This window comes from Cryptococcus depauperatus, chromosome 1, assembly GCF_001720195.1.
Source record: "Cryptococcus depauperatus CBS 7841 chromosome 1, complete sequence".
NCBI lineage: Eukaryota > Fungi > Basidiomycota > Tremellomycetes > Tremellales > Cryptococcaceae > Cryptococcus > Cryptococcus depauperatus.
Window position 1 is genome coordinate 1,947,406 of NC_089468.1, and position 24,924 is coordinate 1,972,329.

Below are 24,924 nucleotides of genomic sequence, written 5' to 3' on the forward strand. Positions count from 1 at the left end.
GGTAGATAGATGAAGAAAGTGTCTCTGACCTTGGAGTACTGACAGATGGATTTGATAAGGTTGGTCCTTAAGGTAATAGAATAGAAGTGGAAGTAATTGGTAGGTTCTGGTTAAGACGTAGGATTCATCCCTAGGGGAAAGGCTCTGGGGATGTTCTATATTATATATCTATGCTGAAGCTGTACAAAGAATGAAACAGACAACAAGGTAAAGCAGCGTAGTAGAACAATGTGAATTTGGCAGAGGAAACATTAGTTGTATGCACAAATAAAGGAAGTCATGACTTTATCATTCATCACAATAACCCACCAAGATTGCCGAATTCCAGGCACGGTTATCTATGATGGAATCAATTATCATTTATTATGAATTTGTCTTTTTTTTACTTTTACAACTTTTGAATTAATTTATATCAACATTGGACGTACTGACAGCACACTCGATATGTCTATAATACTTAGACCTGCTTCAAGAAGCTGTATATTTGGCAAGAGATGGACCTCGGTGCGGTCCAATGTTCATCAGGCGAGCCCTAGGACAGTTGGAAGCGAGACGCCGTCAAATCCAGTCAAGCAGCTCTATAATCTGCGAGAGATTGACCTTTTGACAAGCAAAATTGCTAGTAGGTGGTCTCCTTGCATGTGGTAGATTTTGGCTGATGGGACTCAAAGATTCCTCGCCAAGTACAGTCAATCATCCCTCTCCGCTTGTCATGCGTGCTTTACCCGCTCCTTGGCTCACATCTGCCTCTCCCAACCTTTCATCACAATCATCTACAGACGATGTCGGGCCTGACCCCAGATTCGAAGAACACGAGAGGGAGCCACTCAGTCCAAAACATATGAGTGAAAGCTTTACGAGTTTTGATCTGCCATTGGCAAGTGACGCGGTGTTGTATGATCGTTATGTGAATACTTCGGGAGGTTTTAGAATGGGGAAACTGTTAGAGCGTAGGTGTCTTGGACGTAATTAGAGATATTACAAACTCACGTGCTGGTCAGATCTTGACTCTTTGGCAGGAGCTGTTGCATACAGACACTGCCTCCCTCCACCCAAGACCAACTCGGCAGAAGCGTTCCACAAAGCATCTGCCAAAGCTGGCTTGTATCTCGCTACGGCGAGCGCTGATAGACTAGACATGTTTGGTAGACTCAACAGAGACAATGTCCGGTATGTCAGTGAACCGACTTTTTACATGGTAGCTGATATATCTCAGAGATTTGAAATTTTCAGGATTTGTCACTTGGACTGGCAATAGTAGTATGGAAGTTGTTGTCAAGATGGAAGGTTCTCGCATTCTTCCAGGGGAGAAAATGTGGGAGACCCTAATGTTAGGAAGCTTTGCCATGGTATGTCGAGATTCGAAAACACATAGAGCGAGAAAGGTTCCCCCTTTGGTGGTGGACCGTGAAGAAGAAAAGATACTTTGTGCCATAAGCGACGGTACGCGTGCGGCTACTCAAATGGAACTGAATTTGACGTCTCTCAGAGCATCAGAAGAGAAGGAAAAGTAGTGTCATGAAGGCTCTTGATAAAGTCCCAGTTAGTTGAAAGAGGATCCATATAAACGCAGAGGCTGACACAATTTACTACAAAGCCATCGTCAGAGGAAGCTAAAGAGCTTCATGAACTTATGCTCACAGTTCAAGAATCGAAAGATGGCAAGATTGATGGACAGGAGATTGTTAAAATGAAGGACACTGAGATTGAGACGGTGCAGCTGATGCATCCTCAAGATAGAAACCTACATGGCAAAGTATTTGGTGGTATTCTGATGCGCCTTGTGAGTATTACCTCAATCCTGCATGATCAATTGCATGCTAAATGGAGCGGGAGGCCTTGTAAGCTACCAAACGTTTAGCTTGGCTAGTAGGCTTCTGATTGACCCATTATCAGCGAACTCTGCTTTGCCAATGCTTCTCTCTTCACAGCGGGTCCTCTACGTTTCCTTGCTTTAGATCAAATTACCTTCAGGCTACCAGTCCCTATCGGCGCCGTCCTCAGATTGTCTTCAAAGATTGTCAAGACTACGCAACCTCATGAAGGTCCAGACGGAGAAGCCAAGGTGCACGTCATGGTTAAGGCAGAAGTCGAGGAAGTGGAGACTGGAATCAGACGCGAGACGAATACCTTCTTCTTTACCATGGCCAAGGGCGGACGACAGCCTATCGGCAAGATGGTCATACCTTCAACGTATGCCGAAGCAATGCATTACCTCGAAGGGAAAAGAAGGCTAGAAGCGGGCGATGAGATGAGAAGATTGTACCTTGGTGAAAAGGCTGGGGCAGTGGAAGATGCGTATTGATCAAGATTGTTTTAAATTAATGGCGTATATGGTATGACCATACAGGCTAGTCATTGAGAACCAACTACCACATATGTGCCAATGGCTGAGCTGCAACATAATATTCAAACTAGCTCTGGAGCAAGGCATACAAGTAGAAGATAACTGCAGTGGCACTTTTCTCATACTATCTTTCAGCTGCACTCGTAATATGCTTATGAGAGCTTACCAAAGAAACTTTATAATAACCAAACCCAGGTTCAAGCCAAATGCTAGTCAACACTGCAGTGTCTACCTTGAGCATTAACAATTCCCAACAACGGCTGTGATTTATCTTTAAAAGTACGATCATACTGTAGGAAAGCCTGGCTTTCCAGACACTGACATTTTTTCTATAGCTATTCTCTGCTGCCTTAACCCTATAGTATCCTGCCTTTTATTTGAGCTAATATCCATTCATGTATCCTTCTCAACACTCTTCTAGTTTTATTCCCACTCAGAGGAAACGTCTACTACTTTAACATTTCAGCTATCTCTGTCACTTTGTTATATTTGGGTCCCTCACTGAGCATTCTCAATAATGACAAAGCGATATAAAATCTTGGTTTCCTACTTACAAGCTCATTTCCCAACCTTTTTCCCAGCCCAAAATCTATTAAATGATATGAAGTACTACAATGTATAGGCTGATCTTTAATCATACTCTAATAACTGCTGATTATTACAAGATGAGCGGAGATTAAATCATCTCCGCTTTTGTGGATTAAAAAAAGAAACGCGGCGATGAATGAGATTGTGAAAGCAACAATAAATCCAAATTGAATTTATAGATAATTCAAATCGTTTTAGTTTATATCAATCCTCAAACAAAGAGGTAGCTAAAACATACGACAACCCCAGCAAACATCTTTTCAATTACATGGACATCTCGTCTCCAAAGACCGCGTCCCCTCCCATGTCTCTATTGGAATGGGATGAGGATGCGGTGGTCTCCTTTCTCAAAAGTTTAGAATTGGGGATGTATGAGGATGCTATATATGGTTTGTGGCTGTGATATTGGTCGATTACGAAGCCAAACTGATGATACAATGGTCAGAACATGTGATTACTGGAGATGTTTTGAGTGCCTTGGATCATGAAGCTCTGCAAGAATTGGGTATATCAAGTATTGGACAAAGGTTATCATTATTGAGGGCTGTTTATGAAATCAAGATAGAGCAAGGAATAGAGTTGGGAGATGATGACTGGAAACCCCCATGTAAGTTTATGTAGTTGGGTGATGCCGCTCACCATTGTTCAATGCAGATGGACCTGACCGACGCCAAGCAGAAGTGGACCGTCTTACAGGCTTAGTGCGAGAGCAGCGTGGGTGAAGTCATCATCATGTCTATAGCATTACATCTGATGTATACCTCTCAGATGAACGGCTGTTGTTAATTGAGCGAGATTATAGTCGCCTAACGTCGACTTTGAAAGAGAAAGGAATAGCTGTGGTTGAAACGGAGGATGACGGCACTTTGACAGTAGAACAGGCGAGACGTATGGCGGAAGCGGGGAGATTCGGGAACACCAAATGGAAAGAGCTTAAAGATGATGAGAAAGTTGTGAGTAATTATTTATGTAAGTATGCTGTATTAACATGTCAAAAGACTAAAGCAAAGCCCCGTCCGGATCACCTATCTTCTTCCTCTCTTGTATCTTCCATCAACACATCTGCTCCATTATCATCAAATTCTGCTACATTCCAAGATTCATTTACGCCTACAACTTCGAATCCTCATTATGTAGATTCTCCCACGCCGAGTGGTATTGAAAAAAGTCGGCCGGCTCCTCTTAACAGGCTCCTATCGGAAAATGCTCTGCCAAGTGGGTCCAGCTCACCTAGTATGACTCCTCCTCTGGGAACATCGCAATCAATGTCAGCCTCCTCTATCAAGACTTCTACCTCTTTTACGCCTGGCTCTTCGTCGGCATCAGCCCCAGAACCATCGTCTAGTACAAAGGATCCTTCGGACAAGGAGAAATCTCGAGCCAAAGATGCAGCGAGGAGTGCTGCCAAGTCATTCCGTGTAACTTTGGAAGATCCTTGTTGGAAGGTTCTACCCGCTGCTCTGAAAAAGTATAAAATAAACGATGATTGGAGGTTATATGTACTATTCATATGTTATGATAGTTCTGGAGAATCAACAGGTAGGACGCTCATACATATCATTGGTGTTGAAACTAATGCACTGCTCAGATCGATGTTTGAGTTATGACGAAAAACCCCTTTTGCTATTTCAAAAACTGAAAGAAACAGGCCATAAACCAGTCTTTATGCTTCGACATATCAAAGACATCAGGTCCCCCGTCCATGTCGCCCAGACCAAGCAAGCGCAAAAAATGAACTTGCCTGCAAATACTAGCACTTCCCTTCTTCCCAAACTTCGATCTGCAAATGACACGTCTGCCTCACCTACAAAAGCTACGCATTTGAAACCGGCTATTTCTAGAAATGAAGAAGGGCAAACACCCAGTGGTACGGCTTTCCCTGAATTACCGAGCCCAGGTTTGCGAGATGGAGATGGTAGCCAAAGTGCTGGGGGGAATAGACAAATGGGACAATTGATTGATCCAGATGGAACAGTCATCACTGTATCGTATGGAGTAGCCATTTATCCATATTGTCGAGATAGAGAGGACGAATTTGATGTTGCAGTGTATGCTTGTCGTCATATTAATTGAGATGTTCTTTAGAGCTAATTTATCTGTAGAGGATCAACATATATCATCCGTTCAAAGAATAAAGGTTGGTATATAGTCAACAAAGACCCCGATGCAACAGGTCTACCTATCAATTATGACCAAGGTTGGGTTCCAGCTGGTAAGTCTCTGAGCTTATAATGCGCAAGTAGAAGCTCAGCATTTTTAGGCTGTCTTCTTGAACTCAATCAGCCAATGTCCATAATTTCACCTACCACAGATGGGCAAATTACGACATACCCGGGTTTAGCGCCCCTTCTACCGCAACACATCATATCGAGTAGCTACGCTGGATTCGTTATGATGGATTACGAAGCAAAAGGCGATGATGAGCTGTCACTTGAAGAAGGCGAGAGGGTTAGAGTTTACAAAAAGTATTGTCACTGGTACGTCTTGTGGTTTATCATGCTTGACTTTGGCTGATCAGAAACCGTCTTTAGGAGCTACGTGTATGCATACTATACAAAAATGCTCAGAATGATGTTTGCTGACTTTTATATAGAATTCGAAACGAAACAGGCGAGCGTGGCTGGGTACCAGCGTGGTTTGTTGGCAAAACTCCCAATACCATCTCTGTCGGCATGCGTGACACTGAAGCAGTATCAAAGCCTAAAGCGATTGCCTCCTCTTCTGTCAACGGCTCGGCTCCAGCCGATCACATGGAGGAAGAAAGGCCCAAGGAGGAAAACATATAGAAAACGAATGACAGCGACAACAGGTTAATGGGATGTCGCGAGAAATCAGTTGACGATTGAGGAATGTGAACGACAATTATAAGGACTATGGACTTGATATCATCCATGGTAATGTTGTACATATAGATTATGCATGGCTTCAGGGGTACATTATATGATAATGAAGAATTACAAAGATTTGTTTTCATTATTAACGATGTGCGATGGGCTCTGAGTCCATTACTCCCGTCGATTTGCTTCCGTTTTGACATTCGGCTCCGATGATGATGAAAAGTAGTTATTAGAACTTTGAAAAGTATAAATTGGATTTCCATCTTTGGATTATCCCACAATCTCTTTTTTTCATTTCCATTCTCATAATCTGTTTGTTGTCGCTTGCGCCAAACAAGCAATAGCGGTGAAACCACCACGAAGGAATTTCTCTGGAAGCAGTTAAAAAGTTGGAGACTGTCTTTTCGCCACCCAACAAGTATAATTGACGGCTCTTATTGATTCAAAAAGCAAGAGTTGTTCGCCATGGGAGAAGCTTCTGTCGCTCAGCAAAAGTTACAGCCTTTTATGAATGGGAACGGCCATCGCAAAAACCCGTCAGCAGAGCTATCAAGGGTACAGCCTGACGACGGTGCATTTCTTTTGACTCAGCAGAATTCACCCAATTCTAGGAATGGATATCGCAGTCATCCAAGAGGGGTTTCGAATGGCGTTCAATCAAAGGCGAACAAGATGAATCATAGGGCCAATGAAAGGTTCAGTTATGGTGAAAAGGGTAAAGGCAAAGAATGTTTTGCTGGGAATGGTGACCAAGCAGCTCCTTCTCGACAGGAAGAGTCAAGCTCTTGTGCTTCTAGGCGTAAAGATAAGGTAGGGTCGAAGAGTTCTTGGACCTGTTCTCCTACGACAGCATCGACCTCATCAAGTATGGACCAACGCCTGCCAGGCCATCCCTCTCATCCTATGAGCGACCTGCCACCAAATGACACCCTTCTGGGATCCGGAAAATCTCGTCTTGTCAACAATGCTACCACGAAGTCATCCATCGGCCACAATTCTGACTTGTGGGATCATCGCCAAAAACAAACTCAAAATGGAATGCGATCAACACCACTCCGCCAGAATGAATTACGCGAGGACGGCCAATTGCCTATCAATGCAGGACCTGCTGATCGCTTTCCTTCTCGACATAATCAGATCCATTACCCACACCACGGTCGCGTAAATGATGATGCAGACGAATTTGCAATGGGAAAGCCATCTGCCGTTAACGGTCTTGCATCTGCATCGCGAGCTCCGCATCAAAGCAATCGTCACCAAAATCATTATAATGATCCCTTACGCTTAACAACAGAGCCCTCAGAATCCCTACTACGTACACTCAGTGATATGAGAATACCCAAATTACAACAAAATGCTCGGCTGGATCCAGGTGCAGCTTCCTTCAAGCCTGGAACTGCTCTTCCAGCATCGCAGCTGAATGTAAGCCTTGAGGTAGCTGTCAAAGAAGCAAAAGAGGTGAAGGCGCAAGAGAAACAAAGTTCAGCCAAGTCAAGGAAGGATCAGAAGAGAAGCAACAAACAGAAGAAGCATGAAGAAGACACTGCCGCACAACTAGGATCATTGACGAACGTCGGGAGAAGAACCGCATTTGAACAATCCACTAAATTAACCTCGCTAGATTCAAGAAATGGCAAAATTCTCAAGCCTGGGAAAATGGAAAAACCAGCTGCAAGTCTAGCTCGAGTCGAGAAGCGACAGAAGGCAGTACAGGCATCGGAGTCTGATAATTTAGTCACGAGGTTGGCCAAGGGGTTGAAGGGCCGTTCCTTCATTGAATGTCCAATAGTCAGTTGCCTTTTATTTGATTTATGTCAGTTGGTTAACAAAATTGCCAAAGTGTTTCAGTTCTATTACTCCATCGCAGCATATCTGGTGTTGTCTCCCACCCGATAGGCCCCCGGAACCTTCGTCAATGACTTTAGAACCTGACTTGATTACCGGTTCTACATCTGCTTCCTCTCACTATTCCGCATGCTACACACCTTTCCATCTCAAATGTATACAGGATTGGGCCAATCGCAGCTTAAACGAAGAGCATGAAAAAGTTATGGATGGATTGAAGGAGCTAGACGGTGTAGTGTGGCGATGCCCTGGTTGCCAAAAGAGACGCAAGTCACCTCCTGGAGCTTATAGATGTTTTTGCGGTCGACTTTCTCACCCTGCAACCTCCACCTCTGCTCCTCATTCCTGCGAAGACTCTTGTGCACGCAAACGATTGAAATGTGATCATCCATGCCCTTTGTCTTGTCACCCCGGTCCTTGTCCATCATGCAATGTTGCGCTCATCGCCCCTTGTCCTTCTCACAATACCCCAATAACTGTTAAATGTTCTTCTGTCACATCCAATAATGCAACTATCTCTCCTATGTGTGATGACGTTTGTAATCAACAACTCAACTGCGGTAACAAGGACCATACATGCCATGAGCTTTGTCATTACAACCCTTGTAAACCATGCATTATGACAGAGTCCGCCAAGTGCTATTGTGGCAAAGATGAAAAACAAATGGAATGTGGATGGAATAGATCGCAAAAAAAGATATGTGCTCGATTTAATGAGGCTGGTTGTGAGGAGACATGGGAAGGCAGGTATAATTGTGGCAAGCCTTGTGAAAGGTTATATGATTGTGGTAGCCACATGTGCCATGAAGTAAGTTTCGGTTGAGTTTTTCTGAAGCATGGAGTTGACATCGTTCAATATAGACCTGTCATCCACATCCGATCTCGTCCCTCCCCTGCCCGCTTTCACCGGACATTGTCACCCATTGCCCTTGTGGTGCTGCTAACTTGTCATCACTTCCTGGTTTTCCTAGACCCGATTGTCTCGCCCCAATTCCAACATGTAGCAAGCGATGTCCTAAAACACGTCCATGCGGTCACCCTTGTCCGATTACCTGTCATCCGGGAGATTGTCCTCCTTGTCATGAAGAAGTTGTCAAAACTTGCAGATGTGGTCAGAGCCAACTACTAGTATCGTGCGATGCTCTTAGAGTGAGAATGGCCAATGGCTGGGACGAAGTTACATGTGAGAGAGTTTGTAAAAGTCTAAGAAAGTGTGTCTTTCGTTTAGTTACTAGTTGACAGCGTAACTTACTCCCATCCAGCTGTGGCCGACATGAGTGCGGAAGATTGTGCTGCCCACTTTGGGAGCAAGCTAAGTCTAAAAACAAAAAGAAGCGCAATGACGAACATGATCATTATGTGGGCGACGATTTACACAAATGTCACCTTAAATGTAACAAAATACTGAGTTGTGGCCGCCATTCCTGTCCTAAAGAAGATCATAAAGGCCCTTGTGGCAAATGTCTACAGGCTTCATATGATGAGGTAAGTCAATCCAGTTACAAAGTACAAAATACCTGACAGTGCATAGTTGATCTGTCATTGTGGACGAACAATTGTCTATCCCCCCGTTGCTTGCGGAACCAAAATTAATTGTCCGTTCCCTTGCAGTCGGCCTTCTCCTCCATGTGGACACCCAAAAGTACCTCACCAATGTCATGAAGAGGACGAATGTCCGCCTTGTCCATATCTCGCAACAAAACCTTGCATCTGTGGTAAAGAACAAAATGTCAAGAATGTTCGCTGCTCACAGAATCGTGTTGCTTGTGGTCAGGCGTGTGGTAAGGTCTTGCAGTGTGGGTTTCACCGATGTCAACAGCTGTGTCATCAACCAGGAGAATGTGATTCATGTAATCAGGTGTGCGGCAAATCTAGAACCATCTGCGGACACCCTTGTACTGCCATCTGTCACGCTCCAGCCAAGTGTCCTGAGAGTGAGCCTTGTCAAGCTATTGTGACGCAAACTTGTACCTGTGGTAATCTACAGAGTCGTACGTCGTGTGGGGCATCTTTGGCCAACCCAAAAAGTCGAGAGCTTGAACAGCTCAAGTGCAATTCCGAATGTGCGGTGAAGCAGCGAAATGCACGATTGGCAGACGCTTTAGGCATCAAGCCCAGGTCATAACGAATAAAGTTATGACATATTCAGAAGCACATATGGACGGGCTTATTGTAGCAAGCGTCGTTACAAACTTTACCAGCTGTTGTACTTTAAACACAAAAACCGGCATCTCTAATTGGCCCGCTGAATCATGCCTGTTTGTCTGTTTCATTACCCGCTTCTGCTGGCTTGGGGCATGAATTCGCTGAAATAAGATGGCTTAGTAGGAGGAAGATATGAGAGAGTATTTAGAAAAAAATTTACTTGACAATAATATTTCATCCAAGTGAAATTTGGAAGGCTTATTAATGATCCCAAGCTTACGATGCATTGCATCAATTGCATATTCTGTCCATCTATACATAAGTGTAGAAAACTTGGTTGAAAGAGTGTTGAAGCGCATAAACTCATCTATCGATAGGCGCTCGAAGAGAAAATATTTTGTTAGGCGCGCTGCATGGACTTTACTATGCTTTTTCAATTTCTGTCAATACATCTTTTCTTTATCTTTTTTTCATCTAGGTCACTTCCAATCCTAGGTATAATCCAAAATGTCTGAACGAAAGGTCATTAACGTAGGTTCTTTTATTGTAAATACTTGCCATGTTGGGTTGCTTACAGAGTCATGTCTTTGTCAATGTTGTCACAATATAGAAATAGTACGTTTTGCCGCTTTCTACCGGCTTTGCCACCAGCTTTAGATGAAGCGTATCGTTGTTTTCTAACTGGGCTGCATAGCTTCCCACCGGATTTCGATCCGTCCAAGATCAAGCGACGTAAGATGCCGAAAGACCCTCAACAGGTCATTCGACTAATGGCGCCGTTCTCTATGAGATGCAATAGATGCGGAGAGTACATTTGTAAGGTTTATACTCTGAAGCGAAACAGCTTCACAGTTTGTTGACCTGTAATGTAGACAAGGGTAAAAAGTTTAACGCCAGAAAAGAAACAGCTCAAGGAGAGGAGTATTATGGGATCAAGATTTTTCGATTTTATATCGTATGTTTTCTTTTAAATCTGGATTTCGCATCGCTAATTAACAAGTTGTCTTTAGAAATGTCCAATGTGTTCTTCTGAGATTACGTTCAAGACCGATCCAAAGAATGCCGATTACACTTGTGAACATGGTGCCACTCGAAACTTTGAGAATTGGATAGAGAGTGACCCAAATGGAACAGCCGGGAAGTTACCAAATGCCTCGGCTGATGATGAATATGATTCAGATGGGAACTTGATTGAAGGCACACAGGAGAAAGATGCCATGGCGGATCTTGAGAGAGCTCAGGAACAGAGTAGAAGAGAGATGGAAATGATGGATGAATTGGCTGAGCTTCGGTAAGTTTCTCTCATGGTATGAGTGAGCAAATCTTCCTGTCTCTAATCTTTTGTCCTTAGACAACGAAATGCCCGTGTTGAAATATCAAACGTCGAGAACAATCCCGATGCCATCCTGGCTGCACTTCACGCAGCAAAGTTTTCTGCAGCAGAGGAAGCAAGAAAAAAGGCAGAACAGGAAGAAGACGAGGCTTTAGTCAAGCAATATTTCCAAAAAGTTTCGGCAACAGGCTCGATCAAGCCCGAAAAGGAGGAATTGTCAAAAGAAGAAAAGGAAGAAACGAAAGAAGCAGCTGATCTAGTGAATGGTTCTGACGGTGAAGATGATGCTCCATTACCACAAGTAACTATCAAGCGTCGACCGCCACCTGGTACTGGCAAGGCCGGGGAGCCGAGCGTGACGAGTCTTTTGGCGGCAAAAGGCAAGGCAGTCGATGTCAATGGTAGTGGAGCTGTATCAGCTCAGATCAAACGAAAGAGGGAGGGTATGCAGAAGCTCTTGGGGATCAAAAAGAAGGCCAAGGTATAGTGAAGCTATATTGTTTCTGCTTGGCAAGGTGTTGGGTGCCATTTTCATGTATTTGTATTGTACTGTTGTCTTCTAGAAAGGTTGTTACATTCAACAGAACGACAAGAGCTACGTATACCTAATCACTCTACAAGCTTCAGAGGCTGAAACCAATCTAAGTTTACTGATACACTCGTTTGGCGAGGGACGTTATCTAAACCACACGACATCTATACCACATGATTCTAGGAATTGGTGCTTCAAAAGCATGATTGTTCTCCTGTTACACTAAATCTTTGCAGATACCGAGACGTAAAATGTACTGACAGTACGTAGTTAGCATATCACTGCTTCTTTAGACGAAGCAGGTCTTACTTTTCACGATCTTCTGCAACAACCCTGTCTGGCCACATGATTCTAGCTCTGGCATATACTTCTTCAACGAGTACTCTTCTTACCCATGACCAAAACTTGTTGTTACTTCCTTTGCTCAATATAGCATTAGAGGGAATAACATGGGAAACAGTCTCCCCTGCCTTGAGGATTGACTGAACGCGAGTGATAGCAAGAGAAGCAGTTGAAGCTGAGCGGGAGGCGAGAGGTGTGAGGAGAGAGACAATCTCGTCTGTAGAAGGAGGTGTGCGGTCAAGGTAGCCTGTTCTGTATAGCACTTCAGCGAGTGACTTTATGAAGGAGACAAAGATATCACCTCATCGTAACAGTGTAAAAGCCTTCCACCGATCTCACCTTGTTGATAATAAAACGGTCACAGCTGGGTACATTCGGTACCCCTACGACACGAGTAGTAAGAAAGATCTGTAGTGTGATCAGCGGAGTGTATCAAAAGAGAAGGTACAACACTCACCACGACTGACGGCAAGGCCGGATAGTGAGCCAAGAATTTGGCAAAGCTATAGGGTACACCCTGATTGACTTCTTCTCTATGAAAAATGGACATCACTGGGATTTTTGTGAGAGCCTTAATCTCGCCTGAGGGCAAAACCAGCCCCAAATCCTTGGGACCTTCTTGCTCGCGCTCGCCCGACGCGGTGTGAAGGACTTCATTATGCTCGTCATTGAAGGGCGAAGGACTAGCTTCACCCAGCTTGAACTGGACTTTGCTGTCTTCTAGAGGTACAAGCAGTCGGGTAAGCCTCTGACTGTTGGTTGACTCAAACTCGGATTCAAGTTGCCTGCAGTAGGCCCAAAATACCATGATCAAACATCTATTGTGGCATCAGCGGGTTAAATATGTACAGCACGGATTACTTACAAGATACCACCCAGTGCAAGGGGGAACCATGCTCCGTGAGGAACTTTCTTGAGAGAAGCACCCCAGAAAAGAGCGTCCACAAAGCCAAAGAAGAGCAAAAACGCAACACCAAGGAAGTATGACATGTTTTTGACAAAGGGTATGCTTAAAGCGATAAGAGTGCTAGTAACGATGAATACAGTGGCAACTGCAAACTGAAGAAACTCTGTTAGAAGGTTGAAACAAGTTACAGAGTTAACATACACCGTAGGCAAGAGAGAGTGCTGCAGATGATCCGAAACCACCGACAACAGCTACAGTACCGATAAACAAGAGCCAATTGGCAGCCGGGATATAAATTTGGCCCGAGACAAGTCTTGAAGTATGATGTACGCGGAGTGGAGGAAACACTTGCATCCCAATAACTTGATGCAACACGGAAAAGGCTCCGGATATCATGGCCTGAGAGGCTACAAGCTGATGAGAAGGTCAGAAATGGGTTATCCTCTGAGAAGAGACTTGCTGTTGCCAGGATTGCAAAGACAAATATAATCCAATACAGTGCGCCTCCGACGGGCCCTGGGATACTCAAATAAAAGATGGACGAGACGATGGAAGGATCTTTACTGAGCCTAGCGCCTTGTCCCTATATCGATTTGTGAGTCGCGTATAAAATTGTCCAAGTCATATCCTTACCAAATAAGTCAAAATGAGCATAGGATAGACGAATCCCGCAAAGGCAATGCGGATAGAAGATTTGTTAAATTGAGACAAGTTTGCAAACATTGCTTCGGAACCAGTGAGACAGAGAATCACGCCGGAGAGGTAGTCATAGTTTTTTGTTCTCACAAACCCTGATTCTCACATCAACAAAACCGAGCATGTCAAGACGACCTACTCACACATAACAGCTCTGGAAGGGTCGAAAGCCCTAAAGATGGCTGGATGATGGGTAATGTTGTATATACCACAGCCTCCGAGAAGGAGCAACCAGATAAAAGTGACTATCCATGTAAGTTTTCAGCCAGCCATGTCAACTCACTAGGAGCAAAGCAGACGGCAATTCTGTGTGTACCAAATCGCTGTATAGCAAAGAGTACAACGAGGAAAGCAATCGATATCGGTACAACCGATTTGATGATGGACGGTCTCGAAACAGCGATCCCACCTACTGCACTTGTCACTGAAACGGCAGGACTAGAAGATTGTCAGCGCAAGTTGAAAAATCTGGAGCCAACCCACGTCAAGATACCGTCAGACAGTGTCAAGGCAGTGCCAAACACAGTCCACACGAACAGAGGCCATTTGAATTTTTGAAGTTTAGCAAGGCGACCGTTTCCATTAAAAGGCATTACGCCATCATCTGTCGTATAGGTGGTCAGGCTTTGGCCATCAGTAGTAGATTCTGCTTTGGGGCAGAGGCTCATAAACAAGGCAAAAGGGCCACCTTCGCCACGTCCTGTACCAAATTCCAGAGCAAAGACGACCTATCAATTGGATATTGGTCAGATGAGCATCTCTAGACAAGAGTCTACTCACATATTTGAGCAGCGGAACGATGGTAAGAGCCCATATAATGGCAGACACTCCGCCGAGGACGTCCTCAGAGGAGGGTGCTCCGCCAGAAGCTAACCAGATACCATTCAAAGTATAGAGCGGCGAAGTACCTAGGACACCTAGTCAGTCATATACCACATTTCACAGCGCAACTCACCCAGATCAGCATAGATGATTCCCATAGAAGAAAAGGCAAGTGCCAAAAGTCCCAAGCCCGCGACCTTGACGGGAGCAGCTTTGTACTCCAAGTCCTTGACAGAGTTTACTTTGAATCCTCCTGCCTCCGATTTGGACGTATCACCCTCGTGAGTTTCTGTCTGGTCCATAGTCTGGTCCCCGAAATACTCTGCACAATTACCACTTTTAACAGCAAGATGGAAACAGCAGCGCGGACGGGCAAACCCAGGTCGCCAGATGACTCTTCTTATACCCATCCAGACACCAGGGTTTAACGGCCCATGTCATGACCTGCCAGACACTGCTCCTTACCGGTGCCTCCCTCTTCTTCCTCCTATCCAAGCTGCTCTATATGACCCTTTACACCACTTTCTCATTCGGATGGCCGCAATAAATCCTCCTAACTCCGTTTGAGAAAGAAAAGCAAATGAACAATTTGAAACTTGAAAAAATCGCGCAAAAACAATCTCGTCAGAACCAAACAAAAAAAGCGATAAAAGTGATACATTGCTTCCGTTTTCTAATTACGTAATATAACACTGCCTAATTTTAGACGGTTGCCAATCCGATAAACATGCTCAGTTTCAGGGATTTTGCGTCATTGATATTTTATGGCCCAATATTTTCCACGAATTTGGGCCAAAAGGGAAATTCGCGCATAGTATTAGATTTAACAATCTGGGCGTTTTTTCTGATTACAATTGTTTATAGATGTTTATATCGGATTTCATTTTCCTCCGATAGTCTTGTATTACCATTGTATACACCATTGACGCCGTTAAAAGCCGCTTCCTGCGGCCCTCTGGGTAGCTCGCCTGGCTCAACGAGTTTTTCAAGAAGCATGCGGTGCTGCTGTTTGGCGAGATTTCAATCAAGTCCTTCGATTCTATCCGCCTTGGTCGGCGTCTCTCATCTCAGTCTCGCTCTCAAATGTACCCCATGCTTTCTGGCCAGATCCATGTAAACCGAGATATGCTTGCAGCGTCAAACTCTGAGAAGATGGAGGTACTCACAAAACTCTGCCAGAAAGTTTAAGGGAAAAAATGACTGGCTATACCCGGTGTCGGAAATGGGCTGGTGTGGGAGACAACCGGGGAGTGATAGGTAGAGGAAACGATGGAGCGTCTCTGACCTAGACTATCGGTAAGAGATAAGTGGATAACATATGTAACTGGATGCAATTGTAAGGGTTTGACATATGATATATCATTAAGGAAATGAGTAAACTGTAGAGTGGTATATGTATATCTGAAGAGCACAGCTCTATAGCGTGCAGCTTTTGTTGGGTGTGCTTGATTAAATAAGCAAATGGATAACACAAGTGAGCAAATAACAGATGAAATAAGTAAATAAGACAAGAACCAAACAAAGTAATAAGGTTAATTATATTAACAAAAGCGGACATAGTTCAATGTCCGTGACTCATGACGTCCGCCAACCTCCACTTTTTTCTCATCTTAAAAGTACGTATCTCCATATATCATTCCGCTTTGGTTTTCTTTGGTTGAACAAGTATTTATTAATGGTTACTGTATTGCGACCTATGCGCGTCGTCTGTTATATCTCCAATTAACGGCTTGGGACAAAAGAGGAATATATGCGAGCAAACTTGCTCCTACGACCGGCGCAGAAAAGATATATTCGCATAGCACAAATCAGAAACATGGTATCGAAGCCACAAATCCTTGAAAAGGAAGAAATTAAGACGGATGCGAAATGGCTAAAGTTGGAGAAAATCAAGTGGAGGGACCAGGATGGTAAAGAGGTGAGGCGCTGGGTTGAGAGGTATCCTGACGAGGCATAGAGGTTGTGGGAGGTAGCCAATAGGTCGACCCGATCAGAGTGCGGCGTTGATTGTGAGTTGGATACGTCTGATGGTGTACTGATAGATAGCTGTTCACATCGTCGCTCTGCTTCATCATCCAAACAGTCCAGTGTCGATAGTGCTGATTGAACAGTACCGTCCTCCCATCGCGACTACTGTTGTTGGTAGGTCTCTGACTCTTGTTGGTCGGTACGGCACTGACGGGATGTTTAGAACTGCCTGCTGGTTTGATTGACGAGGGCGAAGATGCTGCGTGGGTGTTTGGTGTTGGTTATACAGGCGCTGGGCTCAAACTCTTGCTAGTACTGCTGCACTCCGAGAACTCTACGAAGAAACGGGTTACGGCACTGGAAAAGCCAACGAGGGTAATGCTCGAGTTAGCCATGTATCGCACGTGTTGGTAAAGGATCCTGGGTAAGTCTTGAGACTTTGTGTTCCCTGTTGATGTTTTGAAAACAGAATGTCGGGTGCCAACATGCATCTCGTTACTATCGATATACACCTCAAAAAGAACGACCCCGAGCCATCTCAGCACCTCGACGAGGTGCGCTCGTCGGACTGACTTGTATTGAGCTGACAAATCCCGGCATAGGGCGAGCACATTATCAAAAAGATTATTCCGTTAAAGTATCTCGGCAGGTATCTCGACGGTTAGTATTTTCATCCCTAGTCTGTTTGAAAACTCATGAAGCCACCAGAGCGTGCAAAGCATGGCTTCACCGTTGACACCATTCTCGCCTCCATTGCCAGCGGGTGGGCTCTGGCCCATCGATTTGAGTATGAAGGCAATTGAGTCATTGGCTTGACGCAAAGGATAGGACGTACAGAATGGTATTGTATTGTTATGAATAATTGGTGTGCATGTATTATCTACTTTGGAGATTCCATATGTTTGTACAAATACAGGGTGACCCGTTACAATGAGCCGCTGGTTCCAAGTTGGTGAAGGGCAATGGTAGACGCCAGGCCGATTTATTAAACTGCGAGACAATCTCAACTTGACAGCAGCAGCGGATTCTTGATGTCAAGTCTGAAGTAAGTGGGAATGACAATTCATTGCGTAATCTTCTCCAAGGATGAAAATGTGTGAAGATGACCAACTAAAAATACCCTCACCTTCAATATCATGATAATCACAAATGGTCACGAAATACACATTCGTACATCCATGAGATAGGAATGCAAGATCAGCCTTGCCTTGCCTTCTCGGTAGAATAGCGTATGGATAGAACAGTATCACGCAATTGCATAACCAAGACTATCGTGACTTGGACGTTTGGCGACATGATGGCAGCTTACAATCCATTTCGTCTCAACTTTGTATCCCTACATGTATAAGCCTAATGAGCAGCTTGACATCAATGACGGATGATGCTTTCCTACCACCAAATGCACAGGTCGACTGAGCATTAAGAAATGGTCAATGACCAAGACGAGTAAAGCTGAGAGAAAAGGTGACGTGGGACGAGGTGACAGATAGTAGAAGAAGTAGGAGACAGCAATGCCCCTTCAGGTAGGTATAGGCGAGCGCAATTATACCAGAAAACATCAGCAGAGAAGTGAGTGATCGCGACGACGATATCTCGGCGCATATGTTTGGGTATCGTTCGCCGTAAATGACCCGGTTTGGTGATGAGGCATCTACATCTCCTTGTACAATCAGTTGGACACCCACGGTGTCTTGTCTCATATCCGAGCAGGCTCATCCTTGATACCTGCCATCCTCTTAAATCTCTCCTCTCTGCTTTTCTTCAAGGCTTCTACAGCTTGTTTCCCCATTTCCGATCGACGAGCTATATAATCTAGCTTCATCGCATCTAACCTCTCCGTCGTCATGCTTGTAAACAATTCTTGAGTGGAGTGCTCGCCTAGTTTGGCCACAAGAATCACTCACTATTCCTTCATACATCTCTGCATCGTCTGGAGTTTCTCTCGGCAAGCAAACGGCAAAGAGAATGTCCTTCCATCAGCGCAACCAGCAAAGTCTTCAAGTATTCAGCCTTGTCCTCAACCCAGGACGCTTGCACATCGCGCACCTTTTACGTATTTGTCACAAGACTTTAAAGCTTCAGACTTGGCAGTGTCCATAACATCGTTTTCTTCTCTTCTTGACAGAGCTTCCATCTTGACTTGTACTGGTTTAATACTGGTTTGGTACTTTAATAAACTATGCGAATTACGCTGGCGCGGTTTTGTAATAGTTTTCTTGATAAACTTTGCCGCTTTCAATAATCTAGCTGAAATAAAATAGATGCAACAATGCAAAATCTGATGAGATGTACTAGAGCTGACAAAATCATGACATCACCACTTTTATCAACAAGGTGGGAATCTGCCATTACTGCTATGATAGGCAACAGTGACAGCAACAAAAGAGCCATAGACTATGATAGTCCAGTCTACATGAGCACGATTCCAATGTACTCAAGCAATGAGTACACTCTGTCAAAAGGCATAGACAAACGACATAAAACTGTCAAGCAGCGAAATGTCCAAGACCTGGCTTGCCATGAGCTTTGGACATGACAGAAAGATTGGACTCGAAAGAGTACTGACTACAAGGCAATGGATGTTGCTGGGGAGCTGTTTGCAAAACAACATAACTGCTTGCTGATTGCCGTTTATTCATCACTTGATCTTGAGCAAAAGTTTCTTTTGCCCACTTTCTCAGATGATATCAAAGACGGACTGGCAGAGCAGCGATGGGTTTCTTGAATTTGCAGTCATTCTATCATATCAAAGCGCTGGTCAAAATTGATATGAAGGTTAAGCGGCTGGGTTGAATATCCGACAATTCCAGTCGGCATTTTAGCCTTGGGACGAAACGTTAACCACTTCTTCTGTATCAAACAGATAACTTCATGTCCAATCCCAGCGACTGTCTTGCCACAGAGTCCATTAGCGTTGTACTGTTATTCCATCTGTTTATTTTCGTAACCACTTGTCTGGCGAATGGATATCGTTGCGTAGACAAAAGCACTTTGATCAACTAGTCATCATTTGCCAGGCCTGTTGGAAGAAGGCATTATGGTGGCCGGATCCGTTGTAACACATCTAGGCTGCTTGCTAGGCATTAGTGATCCTTCATTGGTGCAACAGTTGTCTTGTAGAATGATTTGAAGGATATCTAAAAAAGGAAGAAAAAGATAAAAAGACATGAGGCATGAGAAATGAATTGAAATGAACTTTGTAACAAATTAAAGAAAATTTCAAAGCACAATTTTATATTTACATTTCTCTAATTATCATGAATTATAAAACTTCTACAAAACCAGCCAATTCTCTTCCAATCCGACCTTCAGCACCACAGAACGGGCAGCATCCCTATCCGTCGCAATATGCAGGTTATCAGCACAATCTTGCAGGTGGCTATCCGCAAGGAGGCTTCTTCCCTGTCATGTACGGCGCCACCTCTTTTGGTCAAGCACTCTTCCAACCGATGGTTAACCCAGAAGGGTACTCATATTCGCCCTCATATCTGGTACAACAAAGTAATACTGTGCCAAAGAAAAGACCTCGAAGCAATAACTTTTCAGCAGATCAAACTGGTCAAAGTGTGAAGCCATGGAGAAACTGTTCTCACCCGGGATGTAAATTTGTTGGATCAGGCGAGCAGGTTGAGACGCATGAAGAAGATAGGCATCTTATTTTTGCACCTGGAAAAATTGTTGAGAAGAGTGAAGAGGAAGAGAGGTATTCTAATAGAAAAGGGTGTGATGAACGATGATGGGCAGTTGTACATCAGGCTGACCGTTGGCTAGGCCACTGCCACCTATCCAAGGAACCAACATCATCCTCAATACGCCAGAAGACATAGAGAAGTGGATAGCGGAACGAAAAGCACGTTGGCCAACGTCAAAACGTATGCAGGAAAAGGTTGGTCTCTAGAAATCAGTCATCTACTTGTACTGACTTGTCTGATAGGAAGAAGAGAAGCAAGCAGCCATCTCTAGAGGCGAAATCCTGCCCAATAATAGACGGAATGGCAGGAAACGTGATGCTGCAACACTTGCTGAGGAGTGGGGAAAGCCAGTCGTGGAGAATGTTGCCTCTGCTAGGCAAAATGCAGGAAGAAACGAGATGGGCAGGGGACGAGGTCGAGGCCGAGGAGGTGCAAGAGATGCTGGGAGATGTCGTCAATCAAATGAAAGCAAAAGAGATGCGCAAAAAGTACAGCAAATTGACTCGACCTCCAAAGAATCGAACGACTCTACAACAGTCAAGACAGTAAACGGCTTGACAATTTTGGAGACGTATGATACGTCTTCGAGATCTGAATCCTCTTCTGATTCTGGTGAAGAGGATTCTGTTTCTTCGTCATCAGATACTGCTTCTGAGCCACATTCTGACAAAGGCAATCTCAATGAGAGCGCCAACTCTATTGGGTCCCTTGTAGAACCATCTACAGCTGCAAAGGTCGATGCAACCATTAAACCTCTCTGCAAATTCTTTGCTCGATCAGGGCGTTGTAGACTCAATGACAAGTGCCGTTTTTCGCATACATCTACTAGTACTAGTGATTTCAATTCAAATGCTCCTACAACTGTACAACCGCAACCGGCGAAGAAGCAACTCCGTCAACCTCTGGCCAAAAGACATAACGCTTTTGAGCGACCGAGTATGCTGGGTGCTGTGCGTTTTATGTTGTTCTCAAGCAAATAGTGCGCTAATATCCACAACACAGCTGTTGGCGAATCCCATTCAAAACACATTATCTCAATTATCGCAAACCATCCGATTTCTTGCTGCCAACGATATGCTTGATAATGTTGAACTTCGTCCTGGTCAAGCAGAAGAACAGGAGAGAGAAAAGAATAAAGTGATTTTACTAGAAGAGTTAGAAGAGGGTTTAGGGGAAGGGAATCTGAAACATCAATCAAATTCAAACGCAGTCAAAGTGAAACTGGAAACTGCTGATGAAGAATGCAAAATCAATACAAATGCGGAGCCATAGTTTAACAATGGCGTCATGTTATTATGCATTAAACTACATAACACAAATTATAGTTACTGATCTGGCAAATATTTATCTATTCGTGCTCATGCCATAGAGTCATACAATCTTTTGTCGCATAAATATACCATGCCAAAACTTCCTTCCCTTTCATCTAAAAACATTTTCCTCCGCCAATCTTTCCACAACTTTTCATTTCAAAGGGTCTAGGTCTCCCCAATCTAATCCTCCGTTGCTACCAGCAGGCTGTTTTCCCCAAATGGCCTTCGGAGCAGACGTGGGTTGCATTACACCACTTGACCAGCCTAGGGGAGGAGGCACAAAAGACTGAGAAGGCTTAAGGGGTTGATGTTTGGGCTGTAAAGCTTGCAAAGACAGCAATGGCGGTGGCTGAGGATGCTGAGAAGATTGCGAGTGTTGCGTTGAAGAAGACATAAAAGATAATGGAGTAGAATGGGGTTGAATCGGGACCTGAGGTGGCAAAGAGATATTATAGTTGGGGCCAGGTTTATTAAGCACCGGATAGGTCTCTGACGAAGTTGAATGAGTTTGCGGACGCAAAGGAGTAAAGTTAGAGGCAGCGAATTGAGGAATGGGCGTCATAGAGGTGAATACAGAAGAATCGAATGCCGATGGAGTTACAATTTTGGCCTTGATTGTTGATGGACTTGTACTTGTTGTGGGGCGTGTAGCTCTGTCGTTGGCGTGATGTGACTCAAGCGATAAAGAAGAAGACATGGAAAGGGGAGAAGTGTCAGCGTTATTAATACTTAGCGAGGGAAAGGTGATTGAAAGGCCTCCATCAGTAGAACCATCTAACCATCCTTCATCTTCCCAAGGGTCCGGCATTCCTCCAGCCGTGATGTTATCCTGGCCAGCTGCTACAGAAGTTATCTCGAAGTCTGGCATAGTTCTTGCAGTCCCTCTAACGAGAGACTCAAAATCAACTTCTCCGCCTTCGACGTTGGTCAGATTGCCATTCAAGGCTTCATTATTAGCTATCGCTAAGCTAGCCGTTTGTTGCTCTATACGATGTGCATCACGAAGATGTTGAGAGTGTTCTTGCTCTACCCGTGCTCCCAGAGTCTTGATGACGCTGAAAACGAATCAGCAAAATGTCTCTTTATAAAAACGAGCTCACGTCATGAAACTGCTAAATTGTTCTGCATTAAGTACTAATTGGTTACATCAGTCAGGTCGTTCCCATTCGTGGGAATTTGACTTACGGGGTCCCATTGACATCGACCACAGCTGTGGCAGCACCAATGTGGCAATTGCTTCTCTGTCAACCTTTGCACCCATTGCTTCGTGAACGGCCAGAGTGGCCATCTTTTATATCAAGTTAGTATCTAGCTTTAAATATTATCGTTGCGGACAGACCATTACAGCGGGTTCTATCACTTTTGTGAGTGCCATGCATTGATTTCAATAGGAGATAGCTCTCACCTTTAGTCTTAATCTTTGCCAAGAGAGGCACTAGTTTTCCAGTCAATGTAGCCTTATCCAGAGTCGTGACCATTGCTTTGAAACACTGCAAGGTTTGAACCTTGACGCTCAGTATCCTTGTTCTGGTAAAGACAATGGCTACTTTGACTAGTAGTACATCCTGAACGGTCGAGTAGTCGAGAGCTTTGCAGAGATGGGCTACCGTTTTGAGGGCACGCTCTTGAACGGGCTGATGTTCCGACTCGAGAGCACTGTATATCAAAGGCATAACACCTAGCGGGCTAATAAGGAAAGAGCTGTACGCATCGGATGACAAACTTACTTTCTCTGAAAACTTGGGGTGTCGTCTTTTCCTCGAACAAGCTCAAATGCTCTAGTAAAGCTACAAACCAGTCAGCCCATTATGATTGAATGATAGGTCAGAAGACCCACTGAGCATGTTTTGAGGTGGGTCTTTCATAACAAATAATGGTCGAAGTTTGATCAGAACTTTTGCAAACTCATCTTGGCTTAGTCCCTTTGATATTTCAAACACATTGGGTAAGATGAACGGTAATAAATAAGTATCCTTCATCTACACCTTGCAATCAGTGTCCAGTCATTGTTAAACAGCTAGGTAGTGGTGTACCTCTTCTAACAAACTAGGCAAAACCTTGCCTTTTCTCAGCCTCTCGGAAAAGGTGGGTACAACTCTGACTAACCCTCTGAGAAAGGTAGCTTTTTCCTCTCTTGGTTTCGAGGCAAACGTAGTAGGATCAAGAAAGTTAAGAGTTGAGATGGCTAATGAAGAAAAGAATGGATGCGAAGAGAGAGATGCAAGAGAGATGCGTGTTGATGGTAGTCTTGTTAGTAATCGAGGCAAAAGATCTAAGCTTCATTAGATATCGTCCTCGCTCACTACTAGTGAAACGCACCTTTGAGCTCAGAGCTACATCTTTCCCATCTGGACCCACTGGCCCATTCTCTTGTCATGAGCTTACCCTCAGCATTCTCTCTTAAAGACTGCATCGATCCTCGGTTCATGAAAGGTGGCTTCCCACCCATGTGAACAGCATAGAGAACACAGCCGACGGAGTATAAATCGTTTGAAGGGTTGAGCGAGGAGTCGAGGGCATATTCAGGTGCTATCTACAATCAGACAAGTCGATGTAGATCCAGGGAAACAAACCAATATAATCCAGCTTCCATTGAACCTGCGGAGGAAGGCGAGCATTCACCTCGGGATAGACATATCTTGTCGCAGAACCATCAGGCTGAGACAGAGGTGTTGTATGTGACAACCCTGTCAATTTCCAATCGCCCTGTTTACATTATTCATCAGCTCAATCACATTGTTCCACAGTCCCACAATATGCCCACCTTGGCATTGATCACAATGGCATCCAAGTCTAGATTGAGATGGACAAGCTTTGCCTGATCATGCAAGAAACTTAATCCTCTGGCAATCTGTAAAGTACCTTTCTGGATTTCAACCTCATCCAAATCTATTTCTCCTCCTCTATCATTCCCAGTTGGCGGACGGCCGCCTCGATAATTGGTAGAGGATGTCACCGCGGTGGCAAGCGACGAAAGGGACGATGTGATGCGTTCAGTTATAAATGTAAGTTCTGATCGAGAATCTTCAAGAGGCTCAACCATATGAAGAATATCTGGATGTCTAAGGCGCGACAGCGATGAAGCCTCCTTCTTGAGCTGTTGTAAAACCCAGTCTCTTCCACTGACTCCACCAAACTGCACGCTGGGCTTCACACCGTCCAGGACTTTCTTTTCAAAGATCCAAACAGACACTTCTTTCCCTGTAGTTTTGTGCGTTGCCGATAGGATTTTCCACAAGCCTACATTAAATGCTCTATCTGATCCGCTTGAAGACGAAGACAAGCCGATAGCTAGGGAGGCTGAGAGCGATGGAAGATTCGTTGAGGAAGAAGAGGGAGACGGTGAAGGGGTTGAATGGACTGTATAAGCTGAAAGATATGAGGACTTGTTGAAAAGATTTGAAGCTGCTGCAAACATCTTGTCATTGATATAAAAAATAAAATAAAAATAAAGAAGAATTGAAGAAATTTGAAAGATAAGATATATATAAAAGAAGTACAAAGATGTGGAGAATTCAGTCAAAGCGCTACCTCCACTTTCGTGGTCCACTTGATAA

The 24,924-nt window shown here is 44.3% G+C and overlaps 9 protein-coding genes across 9 annotated transcripts; 6 read left to right on the plus strand and 3 right to left on the minus strand.

The window, feature by feature from the left end:
• Positions 1 to 444: 444 nt before the first annotated feature.
• Positions 445 to 2,305, plus strand: L203_100751 (uncharacterized protein; the record flags this gene model as incomplete). Its single annotated transcript, XM_066210205.1, has 8 exons — positions 445 to 622; positions 672 to 950; positions 1,002 to 1,170; positions 1,217 to 1,443; positions 1,490 to 1,542; positions 1,598 to 1,783; positions 1,831 to 1,841; positions 1,897 to 2,305. 8 exons carry the CDS (start codon positions 445 to 447, stop codon positions 2,303 to 2,305), a joined length of 1,512 nt encoding a protein of 503 aa, XP_066066302.1.
• Positions 2,306 to 3,203: 898 nt separating this feature from the next.
• Positions 3,204 to 5,721, plus strand: L203_100752 (uncharacterized protein; the record flags this gene model as incomplete). The annotated part of the gene is made up of 9 exons (XM_066210206.1): positions 3,204 to 3,324; positions 3,381 to 3,542; positions 3,590 to 3,649; positions 3,704 to 3,888; positions 3,934 to 4,474; positions 4,524 to 4,983; positions 5,038 to 5,147; positions 5,196 to 5,421; positions 5,529 to 5,721. The coding sequence occupies 9 exons, from the start codon at positions 3,204 to 3,206 to the stop codon at positions 5,719 to 5,721; spliced, it is 2,058 nt and encodes a 685-aa protein (XP_066066303.1).
• Positions 5,722 to 6,237: 516 nt separating this feature from the next.
• On the plus strand, positions 6,238 to 9,742 carry L203_100753 (uncharacterized protein; the record flags this gene model as incomplete). The annotated part of the gene is made up of 9 exons (XM_066210207.1): positions 6,238 to 7,560; positions 7,613 to 8,152; positions 8,244 to 8,425; positions 8,479 to 8,706; positions 8,766 to 8,828; positions 8,880 to 9,102; positions 9,149 to 9,403; positions 9,453 to 9,551; positions 9,605 to 9,742. 9 exons carry the CDS (start codon positions 6,238 to 6,240, stop codon positions 9,740 to 9,742), a joined length of 3,051 nt encoding a protein of 1,016 aa, XP_066066304.1.
• A 790-nt stretch (positions 9,743 to 10,532) lies between these two features.
• L203_100754 (uncharacterized protein) lies at positions 10,533 to 11,582 on the plus strand (the record flags this gene model as incomplete). Its single annotated transcript, XM_066210208.1, has 4 exons — positions 10,533 to 10,578; positions 10,635 to 10,717; positions 10,773 to 11,053; positions 11,114 to 11,582. The coding sequence occupies 4 exons, from the start codon at positions 10,533 to 10,535 to the stop codon at positions 11,580 to 11,582; spliced, it is 879 nt and encodes a 292-aa protein (XP_066066305.1).
• A 267-nt stretch (positions 11,583 to 11,849) lies between these two features.
• Positions 11,850 to 14,696, minus strand: L203_100755 (uncharacterized protein; the record flags this gene model as incomplete). The annotated part of the gene is made up of 13 exons (XM_066210209.1): positions 11,850 to 11,883; positions 11,937 to 12,221; positions 12,271 to 12,377; positions 12,427 to 12,787; positions 12,835 to 13,028; positions 13,078 to 13,290; positions 13,337 to 13,459; positions 13,510 to 13,667; positions 13,716 to 13,754; positions 13,856 to 14,010; positions 14,056 to 14,300; positions 14,353 to 14,480; positions 14,528 to 14,696. 13 exons carry the CDS (start codon positions 14,694 to 14,696, stop codon positions 11,850 to 11,852), a joined length of 2,211 nt encoding a protein of 736 aa, XP_066066306.1.
• Positions 14,697 to 16,210: 1,514 nt separating this feature from the next.
• On the plus strand, positions 16,211 to 17,165 carry L203_100756 (uncharacterized protein; the record flags this gene model as incomplete). Its single annotated transcript, XM_066210210.1, has 7 exons — positions 16,211 to 16,312; positions 16,437 to 16,536; positions 16,586 to 16,625; positions 16,676 to 16,786; positions 16,832 to 16,916; positions 16,965 to 17,022; positions 17,071 to 17,165. The coding sequence occupies 7 exons, from the start codon at positions 16,211 to 16,213 to the stop codon at positions 17,163 to 17,165; spliced, it is 591 nt and encodes a 196-aa protein (XP_066066307.1).
• An 893-nt stretch (positions 17,166 to 18,058) lies between these two features.
• On the minus strand, positions 18,059 to 18,496 carry L203_100757 (uncharacterized protein; the record flags this gene model as incomplete). The annotated part of the gene is made up of 3 exons (XM_066210211.1): positions 18,059 to 18,209; positions 18,267 to 18,357; positions 18,409 to 18,496. 3 exons carry the CDS (start codon positions 18,494 to 18,496, stop codon positions 18,059 to 18,061), a joined length of 330 nt encoding a protein of 109 aa, XP_066066308.1.
• A 1,123-nt stretch (positions 18,497 to 19,619) lies between these two features.
• Positions 19,620 to 21,326, plus strand: L203_100758 (uncharacterized protein; the record flags this gene model as incomplete). The annotated part of the gene is made up of 4 exons (XM_066210212.1): positions 19,620 to 20,083; positions 20,134 to 20,248; positions 20,297 to 21,004; positions 21,057 to 21,326. 4 exons carry the CDS (start codon positions 19,620 to 19,622, stop codon positions 21,324 to 21,326), a joined length of 1,557 nt encoding a protein of 518 aa, XP_066066309.1.
• Positions 21,327 to 21,518: 192 nt separating this feature from the next.
• On the minus strand, positions 21,519 to 24,785 carry L203_100759 (uncharacterized protein; the record flags this gene model as incomplete). The annotated part of the gene is made up of 11 exons (XM_066210213.1): positions 21,519 to 22,422; positions 22,468 to 22,501; positions 22,553 to 22,655; positions 22,707 to 22,720; positions 22,773 to 23,045; positions 23,095 to 23,154; positions 23,205 to 23,346; positions 23,401 to 23,639; positions 23,687 to 23,896; positions 23,941 to 24,073; positions 24,132 to 24,785. The coding sequence occupies 11 exons, from the start codon at positions 24,783 to 24,785 to the stop codon at positions 21,519 to 21,521; spliced, it is 2,766 nt and encodes a 921-aa protein (XP_066066310.1).
• Between the last annotated feature and the right edge of the window lie 139 nt (positions 24,786 to 24,924).